General features: G+C 35.3%; 1 protein-coding gene across 10 annotated transcripts in view; it reads left to right on the forward strand.

The window, feature by feature from the left end:
* Unc79 (unc-79 homolog (C. elegans)) overlaps window positions 1–15,131 on the forward strand; it is a 250,138-nt gene that overhangs the window by 155,314 nt on the left and 79,693 nt on the right. For 6 of the 10 annotated variants that reach the window (XM_013517287.1, XM_013517282.1, XM_013517285.1 and 3 more), the window contains 6 exons: window positions 1,051–1,252; window positions 1,871–2,050; window positions 3,499–3,564; window positions 11,272–11,558; window positions 13,568–13,750; window positions 14,354–14,516. In XM_013517287.1, coding sequence (XP_013372741.1) covers window positions 1,051–1,252; window positions 1,871–2,050; window positions 3,499–3,564; window positions 11,272–11,558; window positions 13,568–13,750; window positions 14,354–14,516 — 1,081 coding nt within the window. The remainder of the gene's footprint in view (window positions 1–1,050; window positions 1,253–1,870; window positions 2,051–3,498; window positions 3,565–11,271; window positions 11,559–13,567; window positions 13,751–14,353; window positions 14,517–15,131) is intronic. The other 4 variants (XM_013517283.1, XM_013517288.1, XM_005390350.2 and 1 more) reach the window with 2 other exon arrangements.

Consider the following 15,131-nt stretch of genomic DNA (forward strand, 5'->3'; position numbering starts at 1 on the left):
TTTGCTCTCTTATTAAAACTAATAATAATGGCAAGAGCTAATATTTGCCAAATAGATATTATGTTGCCAGAGAAATGTATTAAAAGAGTACTGTCATGTGTTATCTTATTCAATCCATACAATAACCTTTTTATGTTCGCATATTACAGGTAGAGAAGCTGAAGGTTAGAAAGGTAAAGTAATGTTTTAAGAGTCATAGCTAGTAAGCAGAACAAATTCAGGTCTGATTTATAATAAAGTCCATGTTTTTAACTCTGTGTGTGTGTGTGTGTGTGTGTTCACACTGGTTTCCAAGTACTGGGGTTCTTCCTATATTTTAATACCTATAAGCATAGACAAACTGTTCAGGATCTGATAAAGTGGGAGGCTGTGCTGCCTGTGGCATACCTTGACTTATAAAACCCCTATTTATCTTCTAGACAGTCCTCTCTGTTGTCCTATCTGGCATAGTATGTCCTAACCCTGCTCAGGGTCTGGAATATGGGAGGCATTCATTAGATGATAGATGAATAAATGAGATGCCTAAGTGAATTATAGTTTTTTAATTTCAGTGAGTTAAAAAGAGAGGGAACGGATTAGAGAAATGGATGCTCCATCTACCCCAACTTTCATTTTTTAACAGTCTCTGTTCCACTCACATTTCAAGAAGACAAGATGACTTTATTTTCTTTTAGAATTATGTTATTTAAGATTGAAATGGAATTTAAAGCCCATATTCTTAAATATTCTAAAACATAGCTTTAAAAGAATGCTTCTCTTACTGGAAACTATAGACATTAAAAAAGATAATCTGGTTTTGGTATATTTGGGTTAAGTGCTTATTTAATGCACTAAAAATCAATAAGATAAAATTTCAAAAGATAGTCTACAATTAGAAATTTTTCTGAATTTTTCCTAGAAAACTTTACACCAAAAATATTTCAGTTGGATCATTTTACTTATATGTATGGATGGAAGAGGTTGCTTTGTTTCATGGACTGACTATGGTATATTGTCTTTAAATATCTTAGATATTTACGCCTGATTTTCTTTCTTTTCTCTCTTTCCCAGGGTCTGTGTCTGTGTCTTGACTTTCAGTTTGATACTGTGGTTAAAGACAGACCCACAATATTGAGCAAGCTTTTACTGCTGCATTTTCTTAAGCAAGATATTCCTGCTTTGAGCTGGGAGTTCTTTGTCAATAGATTTGAAACGCTTTCTTTGGAAGCTCAGCTACATTTGGACTGTAACAAAGAATTTCCTTTTCCTACAAGTAAGTAGAACAAAGACTTTGTTGTAAGCAGCCATGGTTCCTGTTGTTCTTGTGAGGTAAGCAGAAGACACTTGGCATGTAATTTCTCATATGGAGGATGATGCCTTTCTTGATTTCATGTACTCAATTCATCAAATTTCTATTGAACATCTTTTACACTAATCCATGGATTTTAGTGTATTCTGATACTCCAAAATCCTAATTCTTCTTACTTCCTTGAAGGCCTATAATAATCATTTGTGACTATAGAATCCTTAAATATTATTCAATCATTATGTTTCTAATGTTTGGGAGCAATTTTGTGAGATATATTTTGCAACCTGTATACCCTTGTATGTTTGTTAATCATTTGATTATATTTCTAAATGGATGGGAAAAAGATTATAAAATTAGAAAATTTAATTTTGTGCTCTAAACATAAAAATGATAGAGTGTAGTGGTAGAGTACAGTCATGATTTTCTTTAGGTAAGACTCATTATAGAAAGAGATGGATAACTCACACATCAGTACAAGATGTCTTTTTATACTGAAACTGTATACAGATGGATTATTTCAAACTAGCTTTGTGACATAGCCAGGAAAGGAAAATGACAGCCTTTTTAATTTCTTTGCAAAAGCTATCACTGCTGTGAGGACCAATGTTGCTAACCTGAGTGATGCTGCGCTGTGGAAGATCAAGAGGGCTCGCTTTGCAAGGAACCGCCAGAAGAGTGTGCGGTCTCTGAGAGACAGTGTGAAAGGGCCCGCGGAATCCAAGAGGGCACTCTCCCTCCCTGAGACCCTTACCTCCAAAATTCGTTGAGTATCTTCTTCCATTAAATTTGTTTAATGTCTTTCTGAGGCTGACTTGTCTTGTTGAATGTTCACAGAGAATAGCAGATTTAGCAAACTGAGCTTGTTCAACAAGCTTGGCTTTCAGATTGCCTAAAAAATCATCCTGGGGTGTAAGTGTCATAAAGGGCTCTTTCTAGTTGGAGGATATAGCAAAGCCTTGATCCAACAATAGATTCTTTTGAAATGTAGAAGGCAGCATATCCACTGATGATTGGCATGACACTTAGAAGAAGCATTTGCCCCTCAGTTTTAGAATCTGAATGTTTGCACACCAGCCTTGCTAACTAAGTACTTTCTGAATGCAAACTAAGTACTTTCTGAATAACTAGACCTGTGTGGCTGAGAGATAGCACTGAAATATAGAAGGCATTTTCTTTTCTAGAAGCAGCAGTATAAACTCCCAGAGAAACCAGTAATGGTTGTTTTTGAAAAATAAAAATTAGGTTGAGAAGTTGGATTTCTACCCAACTTCACTAGATAATTTATAAATAAAATAAGCTTTATTATTGATTAAAAGGAAATTTCACATATATTTATTTTATAAAAGTTTTACTTTTTGTTGTACTTTTAAAGAGAATAAAATTTTCCTTAAATTATAAAGGACCAGATAAACTCTAATGTTTCCCAATGGCATGAGTGACAAATAATTAAAAATTCATAACTGAATCACCATGTTAATGAATAAATATATTTAAATATAGTACTAACATAGCCATTAAAGAATTTAGTCTTTAAATGACAGCTCTGAAACTAATAAAATAACACTTAAGACATTGTCCTTACCCTGTCAGAAACTAAAAGGTTTGCTTTTTCATTGGCATTTATTAGAAAACAGCCTTATAACCATTATTGAATCATAAATATGATTTGATTTGATTTATTACATTTTCTCTATTTTATGACAAACTATGGGAATGTGGTATTTTGAAATATCGAAGAGTCAGTTAAAGCCCTTTAAGTAATTGATAACCCATTTTTTCCAGGGAGCAAAGACAATCAAGGTGGTCATTTAAGAAGAAATGACTATCACACAACAGTAGTGTGAGAAAAGCTCAGATCCTAGAAACAAATACCTAGATTAAATAAATTATAATTTTTATATGAGTTTCCCAGCTTGTTTATAACCTAACTAATCAGCTTGGGATATAAAATTTCTTTATTGTTATTTCTTATTAATTGATCCACATGACAGTTTTGAAGATTAAGAATTGAAGTAGCATTGAAGAGGTCTTCTTAAGATCCAAATAAAACCACAAAACTTTCATTGCCTAGACATTTTTTATGTGATGTTAGTTACAAGTAGGAAAACTAAACTTGCTCCTAGCATCCAATTCAATTAGCACTGAGTATGTTTTCTAGGCTCAAGTTGTCTGTAATGCTTATTTAAATAGAGTTGTTGTTGATTTTTAAGCTGTGAGGTTGACCAGGCAAGAGCAGTCTGCTCCAGCTCTCGGTGGGACACCTGAACAGACGCCAGGTGGGTACTTCTGACATTGAAGGGCTATATGCAAATGTCTACCATAGGTGGACAAGATAAAGAATTTGGTGTCTCTAACTGGACCAGAATGATATTCTTAGGATTTGCAGTTCAAAAAGGTCTTACTCCAGATGCTCAAGTGTTTGAGCCCCTGACATGGAATTCATTTGATCTTATTCTTAGCAAATGACTTTTATCCCATTAACTTTTGGTCCAGTAAGAAGCATTGTATTACCTGAGTTTGAACATTTCCCAGAGAGCAAATATGATTCTAACCATACACAGCACTTATATTTGTATGTGTATTTACACATACAAATATTATGTTCATATATATCTGCTATAGACAAAACATATTTCATTTACATTTTTAAAGGTTATACACCACTATCATCCTCATTCCCTTAGCCATTCCTGATTTGCAATTCTTTGTGCATTTCTGTTTCTCAGAGAAAGGAGGAATTCTATTGTTTAGAGGACCATAGGATCATATTCAGCATGATATAGTGTGATTTATCATTTGATTTCCATGATATTACAATTTATCATGAGCATCCTGAGGGTTGAAGAAACATTGACAAGACATTATGCCTGAACATTATCCAAACAAATGGTGCCGTTATTCATTTGGTACCACCTATGCATCATGCTACAGAATATTTGGTTTTTAATCGAGGTATAGTTTTAAGATAAACTTTTCAGAATGCTAGTGATCCTCTCAGAAAGAACATTTCAAGAAAGAACACTTTGAAGATAGTGTGTGTTATATGGTATAGAAGGATCACTAGAAAGAGAGGAAGTCAGGAGTAGGAGACAAGAGAGAGCCCCAAAAGTTGTGAATGCAGGTGCCAGATGGTGGCCAAAAGTGTATTTTCTCTTTTAAAACGGATGAGAGAAAAGGAATATGAGGCACTTGGCACAGTTCCTGTACCTTGATTTGTACATCACTCATGTCTCTACTGTGCTCTGATTTAAAAAAGAATGTAAATAAGAACACCTGATCCTGAGCTTCATTGGAAATGTGATACCCATCCAGCAGTTTCCATTCATTTAGTCCTTTTTGAGATTGTTCCTATGTAATTTGATAACTTTTCCTAATTTTATCTCAGCTTATCTTTTTCTCTTAAGGCTTTGTTGAAATGTTAGTCTTTAATTGTCATTACCCATTTTAATCCAACCAAAAGAGTCCCCTCTCCATCTCGTGGGAAAACAGGTACATGTGTTTCTTGAAAAGCCTTCAGGCATCTAATTATCCCATCAAATGACCAGATGGAAAGGGGATAGATAATAGCATTGTTTAAATTAAATATTAAGCTAACATTTCTGGGAAGGTAATTTGCATGACATCCCCATAAGTAAAACTTGCTTAGGTTTGGAAACAGCTCAGCTCACAAGGCAATTTCAAACCAGTGTTCTCTTTTTTGCATTGTTACTTACTGGACATTGAATTTTCTAATTGGGAAGAAAGGCAGGCCAGGATAATAAGATATTGCAGGATGGTTTAAAGTAGGAATTAGATAGAGATCAAAGGACTTTCTACTTAAGGAATACACGTTTGTTTGGTCTAAGCAATGAGCTCCTCTGTGTAGACCTCTTATTGATTGGGCCTGAAATAAAGCAAATTAGTTGCTTTTTAGGCTGAACTTTTTCGGCTCTGGATACCATATATGATTCTTTGATCTTATCCTTTACATAGGAACAACAGCAAATAAATCAGAAAATTCTATTTTTTTTCAAAGATAGACTCTGAAAGGCTTGTAAGAAGTTGAATTCTTCTGATGTTTATGAATCAAACCAAAAGTCTTTGTATATATAAAAAAGTTCATAGAATGCTATCATTGAAACAATAGAGATACACTAACATTGCCATTTTAAAGAAACATTTTACAGAACTTTGCACAAAAAAACAAGTGTCACAAATTTGGTGACAGATATAGGTCTCAAGAGTTTCTCAGTGCTCTATTTATAAGTCATATATGATCAGTGATTCTAGGAGCTCAGCCCTTTTTTTCATCCTAATTAATGCAATATACAATATTTTCAAGTGCTAACCTAAAACCTGTGTAATTAGATGTAAGGTATGTTTTTGGAATGCTGCAAGAGCATTAGCAAAGAATGCAGGGATTCTTTGTCTTTAGATATTTATTCTAGATACTAAAAATTAATATTGAAGATTATCTGAATATAATGCAGTGGTTATATCCACACAATACTAAAGAAACATTATCAACCCTTGAACACAAGGTAATTAATTATATCTTGTTTTTTTATCCCCTGGAATAAATAATTAAATGGTAATAGATATATAATAATAATAATATTTCATATGTATAAAAATACCTCTTTACCTAAAGAAAGCATTTATGCAATAAACTTTGAATCCATAATAACTCTGGATATATGTAAACTATTAATTTTTTACTTTACATACAGACAGGAAAACTGACATACTGAGGAAGTAAGTAGTTCTGCTTAGATGACTTGCTGAAAATTAAGTCTGACTACTGATACTTACATCCCGGAGTCTTGGTTTTCTTTTTTTCTGTTAAAACTACTGTCTTGGTTACTTTTCTCTCGTTGCTGAGACAAAATACCCAACACCCAAAATGAAGGAAGGAAAGGTTTATTTAGCTTACAGTTTGTGGAGGTTTCAGTCCATACTTGGCTGGCTCTGAGGCAGAAGGTAGCAAAGCAACAAGAGCAAAGGGGGAATGGCAGCCAAAGAGCAAAGCAGCCAGAGCAAAAGGGAGGAATGGCAGCAAGCAGCTTTTTTTCCCTGCCTTACATTGTAAACAGGCTACCCCCACCTAAGGGGCGTGTAGCTCTCACATAATCTCTATGCCCTCCTCTTCCACAGGCTCAGGATGTATACAAAGTAAGCACCCTGGCTTCCTGCTGAGTCACTTAGCCAAACCTCTAGACTCCCCAAGTTGACACAATGTATCAACCATAATAACTACCTCTTGATGAATTGGTCTTACAGTACTTCTTCCCTGTGGGACATGAGGGTACCAGTCTGGTTATGGAGTTGGCCTGGGCATTTAGGCCTGCTACAGTGTAGTGTAGTTTAAGCCCATGTGTGTCTAGAACAAAGGACCTTCCCCAGATTGGTTAGAACCCCTGGTTGGTCCAGAGCTGACCAAATCCTTGGTGTACAGCATTTTCCCAGTTCTGTTCTAGCCTGTGGAGAAGCCTGGAGTTCTTTTGGCCCACATGTGCATTTACAAGGGTAGGTCCCCAGTACTAAATTAGTAACACAGGAACAACTCTCTTATACTGACCTTTCCTGCCTTCTCATTAGTGTTCCAGATTTGCATTCCAAATAACTTCCCTTTGGCCTCTGTCTTTCCTTCTACAGATAATTACAAATTTATTAGTTTTGAAACTTAGAAAATACCCATTGATTGTTAGAGTTCAAAAAATCAAAGAGAACAGTTTTTATGGGAATGCTCTTCTTTGAAATTATATTTTTGGAAAATAAACTTTTTTCAGTGAACATTTATTTTTTACCTGCCCTACCAGGATACGTGAAGAATACAATGATGAAGCAGAACTTTTTACTTTCTCAACTTGCTTATGGTTAAGTAAGGGAGATGAACTGTGAACACCAGTTAATTCTCATCTAGAGTGTGTGCAATGGTACTTAGGATGGTTGCTGTCAAATGCAATTGGAGAAGAGTTGTGTGCTAGCTGCAGCAATCAGTGAAGGTCTTGTGGACAGGTGGCTTTTTAACCAGGCCTGAGTTGGTGGACGGGATGTAAATACATAGTGAAAAGATATGGGATAGGAGGGGCTAAAGTTACAGATGAGGAGCAAGGAGGATATGAAGTTAGCTTCTGGCAACAGCTTTCCAGTCCTCCTCTTCCCCTCCCCCTTCTCTTTCTCTTCTTCCTTCTCCCTCCCCCATCGTCTCCCTCTCATTTGTTCCCCATTCCTCTCCTATTCCTCCCTCCTGGTGCTCTTCCTCCTCCTTTCTCCTCCCAGTCTCGCTTCTTTCTTCTTGTTTCTTTGTGATAGTAGGGATTTAACCCAGAGCCTTTGCCCAGAGCTACATCCCCAGCCCTTTTTGTTTTTGTTTTTTATTTTGAACCCTTCTCCACCCTTCTATGAATGTTGTACAGTGGACAACAGAACTATTATAAGTGGAGCTTTAAGGTAATGAGTTATTGAGTTCAATGAGACAATATAAGTGGAACTCTGTGCAAAATGCATCCTTATTTATGGTGTTTGAACACCGACATTTTGGACCAAATGCAGAGGAAGCTCCTAGATGGAGTCCTTGCTTCCTCCATCTAATTTTTACTTGTTGCTTTGACAACAATCAGGGGTCAGTGAGTCAACTTATACAGAACAATGTTACCTGTTTCCCTAGTCGTTTCCTTGCTATTTTGGCACTTCATCAACTTTTCACTTATATAGAAGACAAGATTGGAAATTTTACTTGAATTCAGTGCTCTGTGATACTTAACAAAGAATAAGCATCTATTATATGTCAGACATAGTTCCATATGCTTTGAAGAATATAAAGATGAATAAGACATAGCATGTGCCTTCAAGGAGTGGTTTAGTAAATGAATAAATAAAATATTCTGCCTCACATAGTAGTTCTCTGCCATGAATGGTAGGAAATACTAAAGGAAATTCTCTGTTCTCCCTCCTATCTTCCCTTTTTTCTTGTTTTTGGAAAGTAACAGAATTCAAGGATCACATCTAATTAGTGAGGGGAAGGTGGGCATATGCACTAAGAATAGCTTCTGGTTTCATATAACGTTGTCTCCTACTTTGAAGTTTCAGTCAGTTATTCAGTTCTGTGGGGAAGTCATGGTGGACTCAGTCCACACTAAAGTTATGGTAGGGAGAGCAAGTTGCAAGTTTGAGACCAGCCTGGGCTACAAAGTGAGCTCAAGGCCAGCCTGAACTGCATAGTGAGAGCCTGCCTCAAAAAGGCAAAAAGAAAAAAAGAAAATGATAAAGTGCAGATTTGCAGTGCCCATATGGGAGGAGTAAATGCTTTTTATTGGAATTAAAGTTTTTTTTTTTTTAAATTATGTTGGATTAATTCTTTTTTTTTTTTTTTCAGTTCATTTAATGTTTGTTAAAGATCTGTCACTACTATTTAGGGAAAGCAAGTAGGAACAGCAGACATCACCCCAAAAGACTGAAGATCAACAAAGATGAATCCTTAGTGAGATCAGGGCATGTATGAAATGACAATCATTAGGAAAATATGATTTGCTGGGGAAATGTCATGCTACACACACTTTTAAAAAACTATCCATTTACAATGAGAATAAGAGTTCTGTGAATGTTTAAAGTGGAGTCTGATGGTTTATTCTCTAGACTTGATTTTGATATAAAGAAAGTAGGCAAACCCCTTCTGGGAACCTCTCTTTCTTTTGTCCTGAGATCCTTAGATTCTCAGGGGTATAAATCAAAGGTACGACTCCTTCTCAGATATTCCCCATTTATTTTTCTTTATTTTTTTTTTTTTTTTTTGGTTTTTCTCTGGTACCGGGAACCGAACTCACGACCTTGCACTTGCCAGGCAGGCGCTTTGCCACTGAGCTAAATCCCCAGCCCCCTCCCCATTTATTTTTAAGCATTGTGATTTTGGAGTCTAGTCACTTTAGAGTTGGAGGAGCCAGTCAGGACTGAGTGATATGTGCTCTCCTAAACCTTGCACCCCAGAGCTAAAAGGAATTGAGTGCTGATATTATATTGTAATAGCCATCACCTGCTACTACAATAACATTTGACCCGGCAGGGAACCTAGATTCTCATGCTCCGCATATTCTTGACCCAAACTTGCTCAAACTGTTAATGTTCCTCTAGTTGTAAAGTAATACTGTAGAGGGGGAAAAAATCAAAAACTGATATTTTTTAGTGTAGAAAAGAAAGCTCTCTAAACTTTTAAATTTTTCTTTATAAGTACTTATGTAAGTATTGCTTTTGGTCAAATTCTGTAGTAATATGTTTAATATGATTGTAATATATAATCATGCTTCATATTTCCAGCCTCTTAAATAGTGTTCCACATAAATTTATTTCTTTTCTGATGCATACCTAATAAATAATATTAATAATTTATTCATTACTCTCTGCACATGAAACACTATAATAAATTGTTAGGTTTCATTTGAACGATTTTTGGTAGAAAAACTCCCTAAAGTCTATTGTACATATTCATTCCTTCAGGAACAGACTTGATGAGACAGAAAATGTTAATATCCTAGAGTCACACTGACAAGCATCAGTTGATTTCCCCTGCATCAGAAGCATTTAGACTAAGTTGATTCTACTGCCTCTTCAGTTATTGTCAACTATTCCTTCTCAGCTTATCATTTTTGAACACACCAACATTATTCTGATCATCTAGGGAAACTAGATAACCAAGCTTGTTACCTTATATGTAGGTCTTAACTAGTAATCTCTGAATTTGACATTACCTTTATACAATCATCCCAGAGAAAAGTGTTCGGGCTTCAGGCAGCTATTTTCTGTAGTCCATGGAAATATTTCAGATGTCTTGCTTATTTTGACAATGTCCTGGAAGACTGATAATTTCCCAGATTTACTGAGGAATCAGTGGATATAAGCTGCTGCCTATCTGTGTTGCACCATTTGTACAATAATTATAATTGATATAACCAGGGCTTGGTTTAGAATGATTTTAACCAAAGTTTGTCATCATTTAGTGTAGTTTTTCCTTGAAGCATGAGAAATGAGAATACTGTTGTGCTGACTTAACTTCCTAGACAAAAACTTTGTTTTTAATTTGGAAATTCCAATGTTGCTTATCAAAGGAAGGATAAGAATGCAAAGAAAATTTGAATAATCCCCAAAGCATAAATATAGAAGAGCAAATATCAATCTTCCTTCATCCAAAGGCTTAAACCAAATCTTATTATAATGGGTAAAGGAACAATATCTGATATAATGTCTTGCTTTGAAAAGTGACAGAGAAAGTCAATACCAGGGTGTTACTCAGGTACAGTTACTTAATAGGCTAAGAGGAAGCCAATGGCTACGGTATTCTTTGCATGTGAACTTTCAGCTCACGTTTATGTGGTGTTTTTCTGTTTTTAAAAGTTCATGCTTCTCTCTCTGTTTTTCTGTCTGTGTCCCCCTCCCCCTTGTATGTTCCTCATTACATACTGCAGGAGTTTTATTTTGCTATTTACAATTTTGACGATCTCATTCAAAGAGTACATGCAGGTATATCAAGATTTGGAATTGTTTTTTAATCAGTAGATTCATGAGTATAAGTGAATTGAGGTAGCATTTAAACAAAATACTCCAATGAATCTTTCTGTGCCCAGTGGATTCCAGACTACTATTTTTGTGGTTATTCTTACATGTTTTTTTAACAAAGCTGGAAAGGAAATTTTTCTTTATCACTGAGTATAAAATTTGTCAACATATTTAAAAATTGCAAAATGCAGTTTAACAATGGTGAGAGGACAACACTGCTTCACCACTGTGTGGTTTTGTCCCCTCCGTCTTATTCTGGAATCATCTGGTTGGTGATGAATGTGGTAGTTTCTGCCTCTGAGGCCATTTGGTGCTTTTGAGGTTCATTCTAGAAAAGAAACTTCAAGTATATAGCATAAGTAGAGAGAATGGTGCTTTATCAATGTCAAGTGATACTTTAGTGTAAACTTGTTTGTTGGGGTGCTGCCCGCCGATAGCCTTTCTTGTACTGACAGGACAACAATCTCCTGAGAATGACAACACCATCAAGGACTTGCTCCCAGAAGATGCTGGGATTGACCACCAGACAGTTCACCAGCTGATCACAGTGCTGATGAAGTTCATGGCCAAGGATGAAAGCAGCGCAGAGTCAGACATCAGCAGTGCAAAGGCCTTCAACACTGTCAAGCGACACCTGTATGTCTTACTTGGCTATGACCAGCAGGAAGGTTGCTTCATGATTGCACCTCAAAAAATGCGCCTGTCAACTTGTTTTAATGCATTTATTGCAGGAATTGCCCAAGTAAGTGTACTAACAGCTTTCAGAAGTCACAATATTAGGTTTTGAATATAAGCAAGGCATAAAATTCCATTTAGAAACTAACACTGATTGAGTATAAATAAAGGTTCATGCAAATTAGTTGGTATTCGGGAGGAGTATGTGAAGGGGAATGTAGAGATAAATAAGAATCAGTAGCTTGGTATCATGGAGTGTCTGGTTTTTGTAAAATATATGTGACATAAAATTTATCATTTTAGCCATGTTTCAACTTGCAGTTTGATGGCATTAAGCACATTCACTTTGTTATGCAACCACCATTCTCCATCTCTAGACTTTACCATCCTAAAACTCTGTATCCATTAAATGATAAAGGAGTGGAAGTTTTTTGTGTGAGTTTTTTTAAAAGGTCCTTTTCCTTTTTGGCTTCAAGTGGAGATTTATGTTGTTAATCATTATTGGCTTTTCCATGTTTGTCTGTTACTTCAAACTGCTGCATCATATGCCATTCTGTATATTTCCCACACTATTTATCCATTCCCCTAGTGATGGACACTCATATTGTTTCCGACTCCTTAGTACTACAAACAGCTTAGTAATGAACATCCTGTATATGCACCTATCAACCATTCTTTTGGGATATGGATCCAGAAACAGAGTTGCTGGATGATGGGCTATGTTTATGACTAGTTAAATTAGTGCTGCACATCTCACTCTCTAGGATGACTGCACCAGTCTGCAAAGGTGTAGGACCTTTGCTAAAAGGATGTTAAAATGAATTGCAACTTTGTCACTCTTATTAGTTCTTAAGCATCTTCTTGTTTGTTCATCAGTAACAGATTTCTTAGAGACATATTGCAGAGCACCTTAAGTCTGCAATGGTAGGGACTCAATGGTCTCATGATAGGGACTCAATAGATGGTGGTTGTTACTATCAGTTAGCTCAAACAGACTGTAATATAATGAAAACAAATAAGCAAAGTGGGAGTAATGTGCATGTAGTTAATCTCTTACTGATACTGGTAACTGAATAGCTCACCATTGATACACAGCTGTCTGTGATGAAGAGATTATACCATTTTAGATAACAAATGCTTCTTCCTACCCTCCTTCCCTTTCTTTTTCCATCCCACTTCTAAATCCACATCGTGCATACTTAATTTAGAAATATAAGCAAAAAAAAATACAAACTCCAAAGGAACCGCAACAAAGATAATTTACTAAGATTTTGGTGTATATTTCTCCTTACATATTTAGATAATATGGTCATACATATCCACATCTGTGTATATGTACATTATTTTATAATAATGGGATCATTATGCATACTGATAAATGTAATCTTTTAAAACAAATTTTATTATGAAGTTTAAATAATATAAACAAATTTGTATCACTTCCTGTTTAATAACTATATAGCATTCTGTTATTGTACAAACAATATTTTATTTAGCTAATTCCATATTGATGAACATGGAGATTAATTTCAATTTGGGGCAACAAAGCCATGCTGAAAAGCTTTACACATATATCTTAGAATGCTTGTTTGATTATTTCCTTGGGGTACATTTAATTGCTATATAAGAGGGTATGTGCTTTTTTCCTTAAAACTCTGAATACATATTGCTAAGTCACTGTCCTGGAAGATTGTACTAGGTTCTTCTGTTCTTGCTAGTGTTGTCTACTAATGCCCATTCTTGACATGGTTGCCAGTATAAGTTCTTTTTTTCCAGAACTAGTTGAATTCTGTTTGATAGTTCAGCCTAGTTGAATTCTGTTTGATAGTTCAATAGTCGTATTTATCTATTTTCTATTTTCAATAGATAATGAAGTAAATAGATAAAAACTTTCAATTTACAAGTTTTTTATTTCTTGTGAGGTTGAACTTTTCCCCTTTTATGTATACTGGCTATTATTACTACTAATATTTTGTGAAATGCATGTGGTTTTGTTCTGAAGGTTCAAATTTTTCCTTTAGACTGCTGAGGATTTTTATAGTTTTCTTTCAGTTACTAATATTTTTTCTATTTCAGGTTATGGACTATAACATTAACTTGGGAAAACACCTTCTTCCCTTGGTAGTTCAGGTGCTAAAATACTGCTCTTGTCCTCAACTACGGCATTATTTCCAACAGCCACCTCGTTGTTCCCTCTGGTCCCTAAAACCTCACATCCGGCAGATGTGGTTGAAGGCCTTGCTTGTCATCCTTTACAAGGTGAGCTGCTAAAGGACTTCTGTTTGGGGATGGGAGTGTCCTCATAAAGAGTACAGCTATAGGAAAACACCTAAGAGATTTAAGTTGAGAATTTTGTAGGATAAAAAATTTGACCTTTAGAAGAATCATCATGATAATGCAATTAGTTTTGAGAAGCAAGAACTAGTGAAATGAAAGTATAAATGGGAGGCCAGGTCAATACATGCTCTCAAAATGTTTGTAAAAATAGCGAATTGTAAGGAATTGATCAATAACCTCTGATTGTGCTCAGATTCTGATATTTTATTGTTATGTTAGAATATCATTATGTTAGAAAATAAAGAAAATATTTGAAATTATATTCACCAGATGTCTATATCAGATAATGTTCTTAAAGGCAGTTGTAACTGTAAACTGGCCTGCGTTATTTTCAGTGGTTTGATGCAAGAGGAAGAGAATATGGTTGCTGATAAAATAAAGCCATGATCAGGATCTGTTTTTACTTTTCTGTATATTTCTTTTTATACCCAAGAGATACTGAGAAAGAATCTGGCATAATCAATTAGAAAAGCTTATTCTTTAAAATAACTCTTTGTGTTTTTTTCCTTCTATTTTATGGAGCAGTATCCATACCGAGACTGTGACATCAGCAAGATCCTGCTGCACCTTATTCACATAACAGTAAATACACTCAATGCACAGTACCACAGCTGCAAGCCCCATGCCACGACAGGCCCTCTGTACAGTGACAACAGTAATATAAGCAGATACAGTGAAAAAGAAAAAGGTACTTTCCATATTGAAATTCTATCCCCAACTTAGCTTATAAACATAATATGTTTATGGACAATGATTTTCTTAGGAAATAAAAAGGTGCTCCCAAATATCATTGTGGAATAAAACAAATCACTATTTTTTTATATCTCCCAACTTTCCCATGAATGTTACAATTTTAACTTTTTAATTAGGAATAACTGATATGCTTCTAAAATTCTTAAGAAATAATGTTATATAAAATGTTTTCAGCCACTTGATTAAGGAACCTTTGTAAACTTTTCCTTACATGTTGGAAACGTTTTGTTTTCAGTCTTGGTTGGTATCAGAAGAGTCATCATTTGAAGGTCTCCAGTTTACTGAACTTTGTACCCATAGAATTTGAATGGAGTCTAAATTTACTGAAATGCTTTTATCCTAGCCTCATTAGCAATGGAAATGTAACAGTTCTAGTACATAAGTTTGAACTATTTACTATATTGATTCTTTTTCTATTGATAACTTTTCCTCAAAAAAGACAGTAGAATGAAACTTTATAATAGAATTACAGCCTGGGTATTTTCAGGTGAGAGATAAAGAACCAAGGTTCATATCTGTAGTGAATGTCATAGTGCGACTAGACCCATAA

This window comes from Chinchilla lanigera, unplaced genomic scaffold, assembly GCF_000276665.1.
Source record: "Chinchilla lanigera isolate Chin_1 unplaced genomic scaffold, ChiLan1.0 scaffold00037, whole genome shotgun sequence".
Taxonomy (NCBI): domain Eukaryota; kingdom Metazoa; phylum Chordata; class Mammalia; order Rodentia; family Chinchillidae; genus Chinchilla; species Chinchilla lanigera.